Raw genomic sequence first — 15,370 nt, 5'->3', positions numbered from 1 at the left:
TGCTTTGTAAGTAGGAAAACCTGCAAAATCGGCAGTGTATCAAATACTTGTTCTCCCCACTGTATATATAATGTGTGTATATATGTTTGTATATACAGTGATGGGGAAAAAAGTATTTGATCCCCTGCTGATTTTGTACGTTTGCCAACTGACAAATAAATGATCAGTCTAAAATTTTAATGGTAGGTTTATTTGAACAGTGACAGACAGAATAACAACAACAAAATCCAGAAAAACGCATGTCAAACATTTTATAAATTGGTTTGCATTTTAATGAGGGAAATAAGTATTTGAACCCTCTGCAAAACATGACTTAGTACTTGGTGGCAAAACCCTTGTTGGCAATCACAGAGGTCAGACGCTTCTTGTAGTTGGCCACCAGGTTTGCACACATCTCAGGAGGGATTTTGTCCCACTCCACTTTGCAGATCTTCTCCAAGTCATTAAGGTTTCGAGGCTGACGTTTGGCAACTTGAACCTTCAGCTCCCTCCACAGACTTTCTATGGGATTAAGGTCTGGAGACTGACTAGGCCACTCCAGAACCTTAATGTGCTTCTTCTTGAGCCACTCCTTTGTTGCCTTGGCCGTGTGTTTTGGGTCATTGTCATGCTGGAATATCAATCCACGACCCATTTTCAATGCCCTGGCTGAGGGAAGGAGGTTCTCACCCAAGATTTGATGGTACATGGCCCTGTCCATCGTCCCTTTGATGCAGTGAAGTTGTCCTGTCCCCTTAGCAGAAAAACACCCCCAAAGTATAATTGTTTCCACCTCCATGTTTGACGGTGGGGATGGTGTTCTTGGGGTCATAGGCAGCATTCCTCCTCCTCCAAACACGGCGAGTTGAGTTGATGCCAAAGAGCTCCATTTTGGTCTCATCTGACCACAACACTTTCACCCAGTTCTCCACTGAATCATTCAGATGTTCATTGGCAAACTTCAGACGGGCATGTATATGTGCTTTTTTGAGCAGGGGGACCTTGCGGGCGCTGCAGGATTTCAGTCCTTCACGGCGTAGTGTGTTACCAATTGTTTTCTTGGTGACTATGGTCCCAGCTGCCTTGAGATCATTGACAAGATACTCCCATGTAGTTCTGGGCTGATTCCTCACCGTTCTCATGATCATTGCAGCTCCACGAGGTGAGATCTTGCATGGAGCCCCAGGCCGAGGGAGATTGACAGTTATTTTGTGTTTCTTCCAAATCGCAAATAATCGCACCGACTGTTGTCACCTTCTCACCAAGCTGCTTGGCGATGGTCTTGTAGCCCATTCCAGCCTTGTGTAGGTCTACAATCTTGTCCCTGACATCCTTGGAGAGCTCGTTGGTCTTGGCCATGGTGGAGAGTTTGGAATCTGATTGATTGCTTCTGTGGACAGGTGTCTTTTATACAGGTAACAAGCTGAGATTAGGAGCACTCCCTTTAAGAGTGTGCTCCTAATCTCAGCTCGTTACCTGTATAAAACACACCTGGGAGCCAGAAATCTTTCTGATTGAGAGGGGGTCAAATACTTATTTCCCTCATTAAAATGCAAATCTATTGATAACATTTTTGACATGCGTTTTTCTGGATTTTTTTGTTGTTATTCTGTCTCTCACTGTTCAAATAAACGTACCATTAAAATTAGACTGATCATGTCTTTGTCAGTGGGCAAACGTACAAAATCAGCAGGGGATCAAATACTTTTTCCCTCACTGTGTGAGTGTGTGTACAGTCGTGGTCAAAAGTTTTGAGAATAACACACATACTAATTTTCACAAAGTCTGCTGCCTCAGTTTTGAAGATGGCAATTTGCATATACTTGTGGTCCTCTGTAGCTCAGCTGGTAGAGCACGGCGCTTGTAACGCCAAGGTAGTGGGTTCAATCCCCGGGACCACCCATACACAAAAAAATGTATGCACGCATGACTAAGTCGCTTTGGATAAAAGCATCTGCTAAATGGCATATTATTATTATTTTACTCCAGAATGTCATGAAGAGTGATTAGATTAATTGCAAAGTCCCTCTTTGCCATGAAGATGAACTTAATCCCCAAAAAACATTTCAACTGCATTTCAGCCCTGCCACAAAAGGACCAGCTGCCATCATGTCAGTGATTCTCTCGTTAACACAGGTGAGAGTGTTGACGAGGACAAGGCTGGAGATCACTCTGTCATGCTGATTGAGTTAGAATAACAGACTGGAAGCTTTAAAAGGAGGGTGGTGCTTGAAATCATTGCTCTGTTAACCATGGTTACCTGCAAGGAAACACGTGCCGTCATCATTGCTTTGCACAAAAAGGGCTTCACAGGCAAGGATATTGCTGCTAGTAAGATTGCACCTAAATCAACCATTTATCGGATCATCAAGAACTTCAAGGAGAGAGGTTCAATTGTTGTGAAGAAGGAGTCAGGGTGCCCAAGAAAGTCCAGCAAGTGCCAGGACCGTCTCCTAAAGTTGATTCAGCTGCGGGATCGGGGCACCACCAGTGCAGAACTTGCTCAGGAATGGCAGCAGGCAGGTGTGAGTGCATCTGCATGCACAGTGAGGCAAAGACTTTTGGAGGATGGCCTGGTGTCAAGAAGGGCAGCAAAGAAGCCACTTCTCTCCAGGAAAAACATCAGGGACAGACTGATATTCTGCAAAAGGTACAGGGATTGGACTGCTGAGGACTGGGGTGAAGTCATTTTCTCTGATGAATCCCCTTTCCGATTGTTTGGGGCATCCGGAAAACACCTGGTCCGGAGAAGACAAGGTGAGCGCTACCATCAGTCCTGTGTCATGCCAACAGTAAAGCATCCTGAGACCATTCATGTGTGGGGTTGCTTCTCAGCCAAGGGAGTGGGCTCACTCACAATTTTGCCTAAGAACACAGCCATGAATAAAGAATGGTACCAACACATCCTCCGAGAGCAACTTCTCCCAACCATCCAAGAACAGTTTGGTGACGACCAATGCCTTTTCCAGCATAATGGAGCACCTTGCCATAAGGCAAAAGTGATAACTAAGTGGCTCTGGGAACAAAACATCGACACTTTGGGTCCATGGCCAGGAAACTCCCCAGACCTTAATTCCATTGAGAATTTGTGGTCGATCCTCAAGAGGCAGGTGGACAAACAAAAACCCACAAATTCTGACACTCCAAGCATTGATTATGCAAGAATGGGCTGCCATCAGTCAGGATGTGGCCCAGAAGTTAATTGACAGCGTGCCAGGGCGGATTGCAGAGGTCTTGAAAAAGAAGGGTCAACACTGCAAATATTGACTCTTTGCATAAACTTAATGTAATTGTCAATAAAAGCCTTTGACACTTATGGAATGCTTGTAATTATACTTCAGTATACCATAGTAACATCTGAGAAAAATATCTCATAACACTGAAGCAGCGAACTTTGTGAAGACAAATCCTTTTGACCACGACTGTATATTCACACACACACAGTACCAGTCAAAAGTTGTCACACCTACTCATTCAAGGTTGTTAAAAAAATAAAAAAAATACTTTCTACATTGTAGAAGAATAGTGAAGACATCAAAAATATGAAATAACACATATGGAATCATGTCGTAACCAAAAAAGTGTTAAACAACTCAAAATTATATTTTATTTGAGATTATTCAAATAGCCACCATTTGCCTTGATGACAGCTTTGCAAACTCTTGGCATTCTCTCAACCAGCTTCATGAGGTAGTTACCTGGAATGCATTTCAATTAACAGGTGTGCCTTCTTAAAAGTTTAATTTGTGGAATTTGTTTTCTTAATGCGTTTGAGCCAATCAGTTGTGTTGTGACAAGGTATGGGTGGTATACAGAAGATAGCCCTGTTTGGTAAAATACCAAGTCCATATTATGGCAAGAACAGCTCAAATAAGCAAATAGAAACGACAGTCCCATCATTACTTTAAGACATGAAAGTCAGTAAATCCGGAAAACTTCAAGAACTTTGAGCGTTTCTTCAAGTGCAGTCGCAAAAACCATCAAGCGCTATGATTCAACTGGCTCTCATGAGGACCGGCAAGGAAAGGAAGACCCAGAGTTATCTCTGCTGCAGAGGTTCATTTCGAGTTACCAGCCTCAGATTGCAGCCCAAATAAATGCTTCACAGAGTTCAAGTAACAGACATCTCAACATCAACTGTTCAGAGGAGACTGCTTGAATCAGTTCTTCATGGTCGAATTGCTGCAAAGAAACCACTACTAAAGGACACCAATAATAAGAAGAGACCTGCTTGGGCCAAGAAACACAAGCAATGGACATTACACCAGTGGAAATGTGTCCTTTGGTCTGATGAGTCCAAATTTGAGATTTTTTGTTCCAACCGCCGTGTCTTTGTGAGACGCAGAGTAGGTGAACGGATGAGCTCTGCATGTGTGGTTCCCACCGTGAAGCATGGAGGAGGTGGTGTGATGGTGCGGGGGTGCTTTGCTGGTGACACTGTCTGTGATGTATTTAGAATTCAAGGTACACTTAAACAGCATGGCTACCACAGCATTCTGCAGCGATACGCCATCCCATCTAGTTTGCACTTAGTCCCACTATCATTTGTTTTCAACAGGACAATGACCCAACACACCTCCAGGCTGTGTAAGGGCTATTTTACCAAGAAGGAAAGTGATTGAGTGCTGCATCAGAGACCTGGCCTCCACAATGACCCGACCTCAACCCAATTGATATGGTTTGGGATGAGTTGGACCGCAGAGTGAAGGAAAAGCAGCCAACAAGTGCTCAGCATATGTGGGAACTCCTTCAATACTGTTGGAAAAGCATTCCAGAAGCTGGTTGAGAGAATGCCAAGAGTGCAAAGCTGTCAAAGGCAAAGGGTGGCTACTTTGAAGAATCTCATAAAGTGGTCCTCTGTAGCTCAGCTGGTAGAGCACGGCGCTTGTAATGCCAAGGTAGTGGGTTCGATCCCCGGGACCACCCATACACAAAAATGTATGCACGCATGACTAAGTCGCTTTGGATAAAAGCGTCTGCTAAATGGCATATTATTATTTATTTTGATTTGTTTTAACACTTTTTGTTTACTACATGATTCCATATGTGTTATTTCATAGTTTTGATGTCTTCACTATTATTATACAATGTAGAAAATAGTAAAAATAAAGAAACCCTTAAATGAGTAGGTGTCCAAACTTTTGACTGGTGTGTCTATGTATGTGTGTGTGTGTGTATGTGTATATATATATATATATATATATATATCACACTGAATGTACAAAACATTAGGAAAACCTGCTCTTTCATGACAGACTGACCAGGTGAAAGGTATGATCCTTTTGATGTCACCTGTAAATCCACTTCAACCAGTGTAGATGAATTGGAGGAGACTGGTTAAAGAAGGATATTTAAGCCTTGAGACATGGATTGTGTATTAGTGCCATTCAGAGGGTGAATGGGCAAGACAAAAGATTTAAGTGCCTTTGAACGGGGTATGATAGTAGGTTTCGTGCACACTGGTTTGAGTGTCAAGAACTGCAACACAGCTGGGTTTTTCATGCTCAACAGTTTCCCGTGTATTGTCACGAACCGGCTCAAGTTCGTAACAAAAGGGAGACACGTGGAGACAAGGAGTACTCAAAGTATATATTTATTAATTAAAGTAAACTAAATCAAATAACAATGGTGTGTGTAATCAGTAATCAGTAGTGTACGTGAGTGTTTGCATGCATAAATGTAATATGGAAAAGTGTTGAAAAGTGCCAAAACAAACAACCCAAAAAGGCCTCAAAAATATCACAAACAAGATCAAAGTAACTGCCTGGAGAGAGTCTCTCTAATGAATGTGGAAGAGGTCCATTTATCCTGGGACACACCCGGCCCAGGTGTTTCCCATGTAGCTGACGACCCTCCCAACTCCGCCCACCGGCATCCTAACAAGGAAACAAGAACAAAGAGAGAATACGGCAGACAGAGTGGGAGGGTCGTCACACCCCCCCCCCATAAGACCGGGGACCAACAAGGACCCCGGACCAACGTACCAGCCCCTGCGTCCCAAACCGACAAATTGTACATGTTCACACCTCCACTTGCCCCACCCATCATCCTCCTCTCCAGACCTCAGCAACCTTTACACAGGAAGCAACCTTTAAGAGGAAAGAAGAACACAAGACTAGGAGGGGACAAACAGGAAAGATAGAACATGACAAAATCAAACAATGGTCGGTCACATCAATATTCATGAACAGGGCGCACGTCACCCTGCCCAACCACCTTTCCAAGGTATACAACAGTCGCCTGAGCAAACTCACATTCAGCCAAATTCATCGTGAGGCGACCCGCAGCCAGACGTCCGAACAAGGCCTGAATACGGGACAGATGCTCCTCCCAAGCATCTGCATATATCACTACATCGTCCAGATAAACAGCGCAACCGGCCAGACCAGAGACAACCCTGTTCATAAATCGCTGAAAAGTGGCAGGCGCATTACGCAGTCCGAAACTCATAACCGAATACGAGTACAGACCAAAAGGTGTAATAAAGGCAGAGATTTCACGTGCCCTACTCATCAGTGGCACCTGCCAATACCCCTTTAACAGGTCAAATTTGCTCACAAACGTAGCTGCGCCCGACTTGACCAACGCAGTCCTCCATCCGAGGAAGAGGAAATGAATCCGGCCCAGTGACATCGTTTACCTTACGGTAGTCCGTACAAAATCTATTTGTTCCATCCGATTTACTGCCCAAGATACAGGGAGAAGCCCAACTGGAGAAAGAAGGATCTGCTATTTTACTCTCCAGCATGTACCTGACCTCAGCATCCAGACAACGCAGTTTCTCTGAAGAAACTCTATAGAACCGTTGACGAATGGGGTCAGCATCTCCAATGTCAATATCATGTTCTATTAAGTTTGTACGTGTAGGTGTATCCGAAACCAACCCTGGAAATCTCCGAATCAAACCAACCCTCTCTTTCCGCTCATCAACAGGTAGATGAGTAAGAAGGCTATCTACAATCTCCAGTGTCTCTGAATTTTTCAATCTACCCTGCAGTATGCAATCGTCAGGACCAGAAACATCCTCCTGCTCCTGCACAGACCTAGCATGACCAGAACTCAGGGAATAAACAATATCAGCCAAAAGAACAGCCTTACCGTCCTCTGTAGACTCCCCCTGTTCAGTCTCAGAGGAACGTGCATAATAGGGTTTTAACAAATTTACATGGCACAGTTGGTGTGCTTTCCTCCGTTCTGGAGTGGCAACTAGATAATTTTGCTCAGTGTACTGGCGCACCACTGTATATGAACCTTGAAACTTGGCTTGAAAAGGAGAACCAACCATTGGCAGCAGAGCCAGAACCTGATCACCTGGACTAAAGTGATGAGGCTCAGCTCGGCGATCATATATGCTCTTCATCCTGTCCTGTGAAGATGATAGCTCCTCTTTAGCCATTTCACCAGCGGCATACAAGCGTCGCCGAAAATCACCCACATATGATAACAGGGACTGAGGAGGCTCGGGAGACTTCCAGTCATCCTGGAGAACAGATAAAAGCCCACGCACCCGATGTCCAAACACTAGGTCATTTGGGCTAAAACCCGTGCTCTCCTGTGAAACCTCCCCTAGCAGCTAACAGTAACCAAGGCAACCCCTCCTCCCAATCCTTATCCATCTCAGTACAATAAGCTCTCAACAAAGACTTAAGTGTTTGATGGAAACGTTCCAGTGCTCCTTGACTTTGGGCATGATAAGCGCTAGACAAGTTGTGTTTAATATGGAGTTGTTGGAGAACCTGTCCAAAGAGATTAGAGGTGAAATTAGATCCTTGATCACTTTGAATGACCTTAGGGATTCCAAACAGTGAGAAAAACTGAGTCAAAGCTTTTAACACAGCCTTAGTCGTGATAGACCGGAGAGGGTAGGCAACAGGAAACCTAGTGGTCTGACACATCACAGTCAACAAATAATTACTACCCTTTCTAGAACGAGGCAGAGGACCAACACAGTCAATAATCAAATACTCAAAAGGTTTACTGAGTACAGGAATAGGGAACAGTGGTACCGGCTTAATAGCTTGATTAGGTTTACCAGTTAATTGACAGGTGTGACAAGTTTTGATGAAATCAGAAACATCCCTCTTTAATCTTGGCCAAAAAAAATGTCGTAATATGCGATTGTAGGTTTTTCTCACACCCATATGCCCAGCAACGTCGTTGTGAGAAGTTGTCAGCACCAACTCACGAAGCCTAACTGGTACCACAACCTGACTAATCGCCTCCCCCAGAAAACAACTACCATGAGACATCCACTTCCTCATCAGGACCTCCTCTTGGAGAAAATAGCCCTGTGCGACATCTCCCAACTGTTCCACAGACACAATTTGGTCCCGCAACTCTTCTAATGTAGGGTCAGCCCGTTGCGCCTCGATTAAATCGGAGCGGGATACGGATAACGGGATAACAGGGAAAACAGTAACAGACTTCTTTATGGTATTCTCGTTAGCCAGTTCCGTGACCAAGTCATCAGGGATCATAGAACGCGTCACTGCACACGCAGAAAACACCTCTGGGAAATTCTGCGCACTCTCATCAGGAATCCCTACAATTGAAGGCTTAGTAGAAACCGCTAAAGATGGAAACACGATAGGCCACACACGCTCCCCAGCCAAGTTATTTCCAAGGATCATGTCAACACCCTCAATAGGCAATGAAGGACGCACCCCCACAACAACCTCACCTTTCACCAGTCCACAATCCAACATCAGTTTATGCAATGGAACTGACAGAGTGTTCAAACCTATTCCCCTAATTAGAACACTATTCCCCGAATCAGTCTCCGCAGAGAAGGGTAACACAGATTCCAACACAAATGATTCAGAGGCACCTGTATCTCTTAGGATCTTTACTGGCACTAGGTTCTTACTTCCTACCATAGACACAAAACCCTCCGTAACAAAAGGTAAATACTGGGATCAATATAGCCCTTCACATGGCTCTGGGCATGAGACAATGCGTCAGGAGTGAACTGATGTGGAACAGGCGCTGCTAACGCTATAGGCCTCGATTTACCATAAGCACCTGTACTGAATTTACCCCCTAGACCTAAGAATCGGACATTCATTTTTCCAATGACCTAATTCTCGACAGTAGTGACACTCTTGACCAAAGTCAGTTTTACCACGGGTATCAGGCTCAACCCCAGTTGAATGAAACTCTGCCCGGGAACCGAAGTATCTCGGCGAGCGAGGCCCAAATCTCTGCAAACACCCCCACTCACTCCGAATACGGGGTTCTGCAAAAAAATTTGTGTGAGTCAACACATACTCATCTGCCAAAACCGCAGCTTCAGCGACAGTCTTTATTTTTCGTTCGTTAATGTACGTCGCTATACGATCAGGGATTGTGTCCTTAAATTGTTCTAACATAATCAGATCACACAGCCCTTGGAAAGTCATAACTGCAGAGGCGGAACACCAGCGATTGAACTGTGAAGATAATATTCGCGCAAACTCAACATGAGTCTGCTGATCATCCCTTTTTAAAGTTCTAAATCGTTGGCGGTAAGCCTCAGGGACCAATTCATAACTCTGTAACACAGCCGTTTTAACCTTCTCATAACTAACACTGTCTGCTACACTAAGAGCTGAATATGCTTCTTGCGCTTTACCAGTCAGCACACACTGCAACATCAAAGTGCGATCAGAATCAGGCCAACTCCTAGCGTCAGCAACACGCTCAAACAACGAAAAGAATGTCTCCGGGTCCTTTTCATTAAACTGGGGCAACAACCGTAAATTCCCAACAATATCAAATGTGTCTGGACTACGACCAAAAGAGGAACGACCCCTAGGTAACTCTGGATCCCCTTCCCAGAGCAAACTCTCCCCTGAGAGCTTTCCTTCCCTAACCAACTCTAGTCGCTCTTGTTGCAGCTTGATTTTAGCACGCTCCATATCCTGTTTAAATTCCAATTCCCTTTCATATTTTACACGATCATGCTCCATTTTAGCTCTTTGTCCATTTCGTTCATGCTCCATTTTAGCTTGTTCATGCTCCATTTTAGCTTGTTCATGCTCCATTTTAGCTCTTTGTCCATTTTGTTCATGCTCTAGCTGTAACAGAAGCAGTTCTTTCTGCTGTTCAAAAAGAAGACCACTATGACTAACCGATGGAGCGGTCATTGTAACATATCGGGAGACAACGTGTCCTCAGCAGAGGCTGCCCCAGTGGTAACATCCAGAATACCACTCTCCATCAAATTGGCCTTCAATATTAACCTAATAGAATTTTTTAGACGTTTATCACTAATTTCAACCTTGTAGTGTTCAGCAACCTTCAACAGCTGTTCTTTAGTACATAATTCTAACAGTTCTTCTGATGGAAAGCGAATGAACTCCGTCTACATTAGACGCCATAATCAGGGGAAAAAAATTAAATATATATATATCATAATAATCTTTCTCAACCCCTCTGCTGAGCACACCAGACACAAGAGAAATACAATCACACCGAGCACCACAGAAAAGAGCTGGGATATGGAGCTTCCCCAAAACCTACAATAACTCAACCCTAGTCTTCGTGCAGATTTGCGGTGGGTAATTACGCACTGTAGCCCGCTGGCAAGGAATTAAACCCCCCAGCACGCTGGTAGATTTCCCCAAGCCACGGATGTGCCCCCGAGACAACTGCTCAGTCCACTGACACCACACAAAAATAACAAACATTTAACCATGCCCAACGTATCCCAAAACAAAACACGTCACTAAGCCTATCAGGGGAAAAAAGCTATAGCTCCGGGTAGCAAATGTCACTACCCTACCCAATCTCCCACTGAGGTACACAGCCGATTGTACTCACCTCAGCCCGATGTCCCAACAGCGAGTAGAGCAAGAGTTTCCAGGCTGGGCAGGGACTGGAAACTAACCAATGTACTCTCTCCAACGCAGTACAAAACCCAAAGGCAACCAATACTGCCCTATCAAACTCAAACAAACTAACAAAATTTACAAAGAAAAACCCTACAGAATTGGACATTAACTCCACGTTCTCCCAAACACAACCAGTTCAAAATCCCAGACGAGGCCCCCACTTGTCACGAACCGGCTCAAGTTCGTAACAAAAGGGAGACACGTGGAGACAAGGAGTACTCAAAGTATATATTTATTAATTAAAGTAAACTAAATCAAATAACAATGGTGTGTGTAATCAGTAATCAGTAGTGTACGTGAGTGTTTGCATGCATAAATGTAATATGGAAAAGTGTTGAAAAGTGCCAAAACAAACAACCCAAAAAGGCCTCAAAAATATCACAAACAAGATCAAAGTAACTGCCTGGAGAGAGTCTCTCTAATGAATGTGGAAGAGGTCCATTTATCCTGGGACACACCCGGCCCAGGTGTTTCCCATGTAGCTGACGACCCTCCCAACTCCGCCCACCGGCATCCTAACAAGGAAACAAGAACAAAGAGAGAATACGGCAGACAGAGTGGGAGGGTCGTCACAGTATCAAGAATGGTCCACCACCCAAAGGACATCCAGCCAACTTGACAACTGTGGGAAGCATTGGAGTCAACATGGGCCACTATCCTTGTGGACCGCTTTTGACACCTTGTAGATTCCATGCCCCAACGTATTGACGCTGTTCTGAGGGCAAAAGGGGGGAGGTGCAACTCCATATTAGGAAGGTGTTCTTAATGTTTTGTACACTCAGTGTATCGTATTTGGTATGGCGGCAATAATTTGACAGCGGCGGTGAGCCACTGCTAAATTAATACAGGGATAACACTGAATACCCAAGAGGCTTTCACACTGGTATAGTATACTGTGTGGACTGGTGTATTACACTGTATCATATACCTTAGGCACTTTTATTTTGGCATATTGTGTATAGCCTGACATACTTGCACCACAGTATCCGCTTGAGTGTACTGTTTGTGTTTTATTCTTTGAAGTATTAACACATGCACTAATCAAATGTATCGTCTATCATCTTCTCTTCTTCCTCCAGAAAAACTGATGGTGTGCATCACCCAGAGTGAGCTGCCCCTGCCCTACCACTGCTACTGAGGAGAGAACACTAGAGACCCACAGACTTGCTCTCTCTCATCCCCCTCTTTCTCTCCTTCCATCACAAGACTGTGGTTTTGAAGATGAGGGTTGGCATCCAAAGAAAGCAGTTGTTGCAATCAGAGGGTGAAATCTAACACACACTGAGACACACACGGATCATAGTAGCATCAGAAATATATTCTCATTTACATTTTATTGATATTCCCTTTTTCAAGGCAATCATCTTTGTTTGACAATCATTGTTTATTTCTGTTTCTATGGTTACTTACATCCAACATTTGGCTCAATGAGCGTTCCTTGTCGTTCGTTAGATTCATCTTCCTCATACGCATCCATTTTTAAAAATTTTGTTTTGTCATTGTCGTGAATCAGATTGCTGCCATCACCTACATCCTGAGAAGAATTTATTTTTAAATATCTGTAGGGTATGTATATAAAAAGAGGACATGTTTGATTGGGGGAGGGAGGTGTCTGCCTTTTTTAAGGTTGATTTTAATTTAAATAGTGCCCAGATTGGGATTTGTGAGTGGAAAGGTCATGAGTGGCTGGTGGACCAATGGGGCTCGGCCCTCATAGATTCAGAATGTTTGTATAGGAGTTATTTTAATCTAGTTATCTTCGTCTGGTTGGTTTTGGGTTAGTTGGGAGAGAGTTTGAGGCCGGTGTGTGAGTGTCATACAGGAGATCTGTGTGTGAGCTTTGTTAACGAACAAAACCCATATGACCCTGTTTATTTGAAAGGATTTCATTTTGTGCTTTGTTTTTCTACTCCTGTGGCAAATATAATTTATTTTATTTGTCTGTTCTTTTCAATTGTGGCTTTTACAAATGTACCAACTGCGTCTTATGTTGTCGAGTGATACCCATTTTTTTTTTTTACCTGTCTGTTTCCCCTAATGTAAAGATATGACCGTTAGACTGCTGTGTCTTACCCTCCTGAAATGTGGTTAACTATGGCTGTGTGATCTCCTACATCTATGTGAGTGTGGAATTTGCTTCTGCTGTGCAGGTAGCTGGAATACTACAGTTCACACACTGTTAAAAAGCACCACAACTGTTAGTCATACATTGCTCATACACTAGATAACATTCCAACACTAAACTACAACACTAGGAACGCATTCCCCACACTACTATACAGAACCCCACTATAGACCTGGGGCTTATTCACTAGGATGGGTTGTTACGGTGGCTGATAGAAATGTATTGCATAGAACTCACAAGATTCTTTATTTTGCATGTTAGACATTATTAGTGTCTGTTTTAATAAAATACACTATCTGCATTGCTCTGAACCCCTTACACCACTAATCACACTATAGTTCAGTCAGTACTTACTGTTACACCAGACCGAGCAATGTGCTGCTCATATGGACCCATTGCAATGGCATTGGTTGAAAAGGAGAACGGGGTTGGTCTTCTCTATAAATGACACTTGTTATGTATTGCAAGAATTGGTTTCCTCAAAGGTGACTCGGGTGTAGACAGAGGGACCAGACTATAGACTAAGGCGAAACACTAAAAGCACATTTTGGTATATAAGATCTATTTGTTTTTTCTTCTTTGTACTTTGACTTTTTAATTTTGTGTCTGTGTTTTTTAATATTGTTTTCTGATTTGGGAATGGTTGTTGGGAGTGGTGGGTGAAGCATATGCAAACTGTTATACTTTTTATTCTGCTTTTACCACTTTCTTTGAATGGCAAGAGACCAATCGTTGTGTTTTGTCATTTCCACATGCATCGTTTAACGTTAGCATTATTGCCTATTCATGTACAATTATGATGAACATGTCATACCTGCCTTGGCTCTGAAAAGTTCTTTTTTTCAGTAAGAATATGTAACTGGCAATACTGTTTTATAAAATAAAGATTGTTTCTCAGACAAGATTTGATGTTAAGATTTATGTGCGACAGCTGGAGATGTGTACTTGGGGATAAACACATCTAATTAAAGGGGTACTGCTTAGTTCGTCTGGGTAACCAGACTCCCTCTCTCTTCAAACACACATTCACACCTTAATATACATGAAGCTTTGAGCGGTCTGCTCAGTCTTGTGCCCCACTCACAGTTAAAGTATGCATCTACTACATTTGAGATGCCTAAAAGGTGTGTTTATAGCCCTCTGAATTTGCTTTTGAGTCCACACCTTTGCCAGTAAGTCATAGACATTGCTATTGCGTGGACTCTGAAGGAAGGTTAAGTGTTCTAACAGGCTAACGTGACCCTGGGGAACATTTTGACCACAGATGAAATTTGAGTGTGAATGTGCTCAGCCTTTGACTCGTGTCTCACCCTGTGAGAAGATACCAGGGTGGGTGTGACCGATGAACATGAGTGCTTTAAAGTATGTCAATGTCCCCTTGTAAACCCTTATCAGTATTTCTGCCATCTCTTTGCCTTATAGCTTATGCAATTAAACTACAGCTGTAGGATGGATCACAAGGCCTCTTGAGTGGGTGTGTATGAGTGCACTGGCAGACTTACCATTAGGCGGAAGAGGCAATTGCCTCAGACCTCAAATCAACGGGCCTCATGAGCTGGGCATTTAAAAAAATTATGAATAATTTATCAGCTCGAGGCATAACAAATACATTCTCAATCTGTTTTAAGTTAGATAATTTTTTGCATGGACTGCGTCTCAATCCAACGTCGGCCTTCTGCATCTGCGGTGGAAGGTGGCAGAGCTACAGCAATGTTTGTCAGACCAGGAGACATCACAAAAATCTGTCTTTTCACGAAAACGTCTGTAGAGTCTGAACAGTTTGTCCTATAAATTGAGACTCACAAACACTATGGTGTTCTCCGTTTTGCTCTACGACCCCCACAAGTGTCACAGGACTCGTCTGAAGGTAACCCGGTACCGGGCTGAAAAATGAATGGAAGTGTATAGGGCATTTCCCCGAAAGGTATACAAGTAATTCCACTGTAAAACTTTGTTTTTCTTTTTCTGAGCTTATATCTCTCATATGTTTTGAAGTGTCTGTCCTATATTTTTGATCAAATTGACTAGCAGTAAGGCCAAATTCAATGTTTTATCAAATATTCTTTGTATATACCTACAAGGGTCCTAAAATTCCTCTGCCCGTGGCCTCCAAATCACTAAGTCTGCCCCTGTATGGGTGTATGAGAGAGAATAAGTAAGTGTTAGTGTGTGTATGGTATGCATCCAGCCTATGTCTCTCTCCCTAAACTTGAGGGCACCTAATACAGCAGATTCTCTCTCCTTCCTCCCCGTTGCACGCGCTCTCTCTCATGTCACTTGGTACTACATCTATTTAAAGATACCACTCTCCTTCATTTGCTCTCTCAATCATGCGCAGTGTCATGTTTCTCAAGAATCCACACAGCAGGGCAGGAGAAGGAAAACTAAAGAACAG

General features: G+C 43.4%; 1 protein-coding gene across 8 annotated transcripts in view; it reads left to right on the top strand.

The window, feature by feature from the left end:
* LOC121542158 (catenin delta-1-like) overlaps window positions 1-13,877 on the top strand; it is a 45,658-nt gene extending 31,781 nt beyond the window's left edge. For all 8 annotated transcript variants that reach the window (XM_045207610.1, XM_045207611.1, XM_045207612.1 and 5 more), the window contains one exon: window positions 11,930-13,877. In XM_045207610.1, coding sequence (XP_045063545.1) covers window positions 11,930-11,988 — 59 coding nt within the window. In that variant the 3' untranslated portion in view covers window positions 11,989-13,877. The remainder of the gene's footprint in view (window positions 1-11,929) is intronic.
* The last annotated feature ends 1,493 nt before the right edge of the window (window positions 13,878-15,370 follow it).

The sequence above is a fragment of the Coregonus clupeaformis genome, chromosome 3 (assembly GCF_020615455.1).
Source record: "Coregonus clupeaformis isolate EN_2021a chromosome 3, ASM2061545v1, whole genome shotgun sequence".
Lineage (NCBI taxonomy): Eukaryota > Metazoa > Chordata > Actinopteri > Salmoniformes > Salmonidae > Coregonus > Coregonus clupeaformis.
Note: the sequence above shows the minus strand (reverse complement) of the source record. Positions and strands in the feature narration are given on the sequence as shown.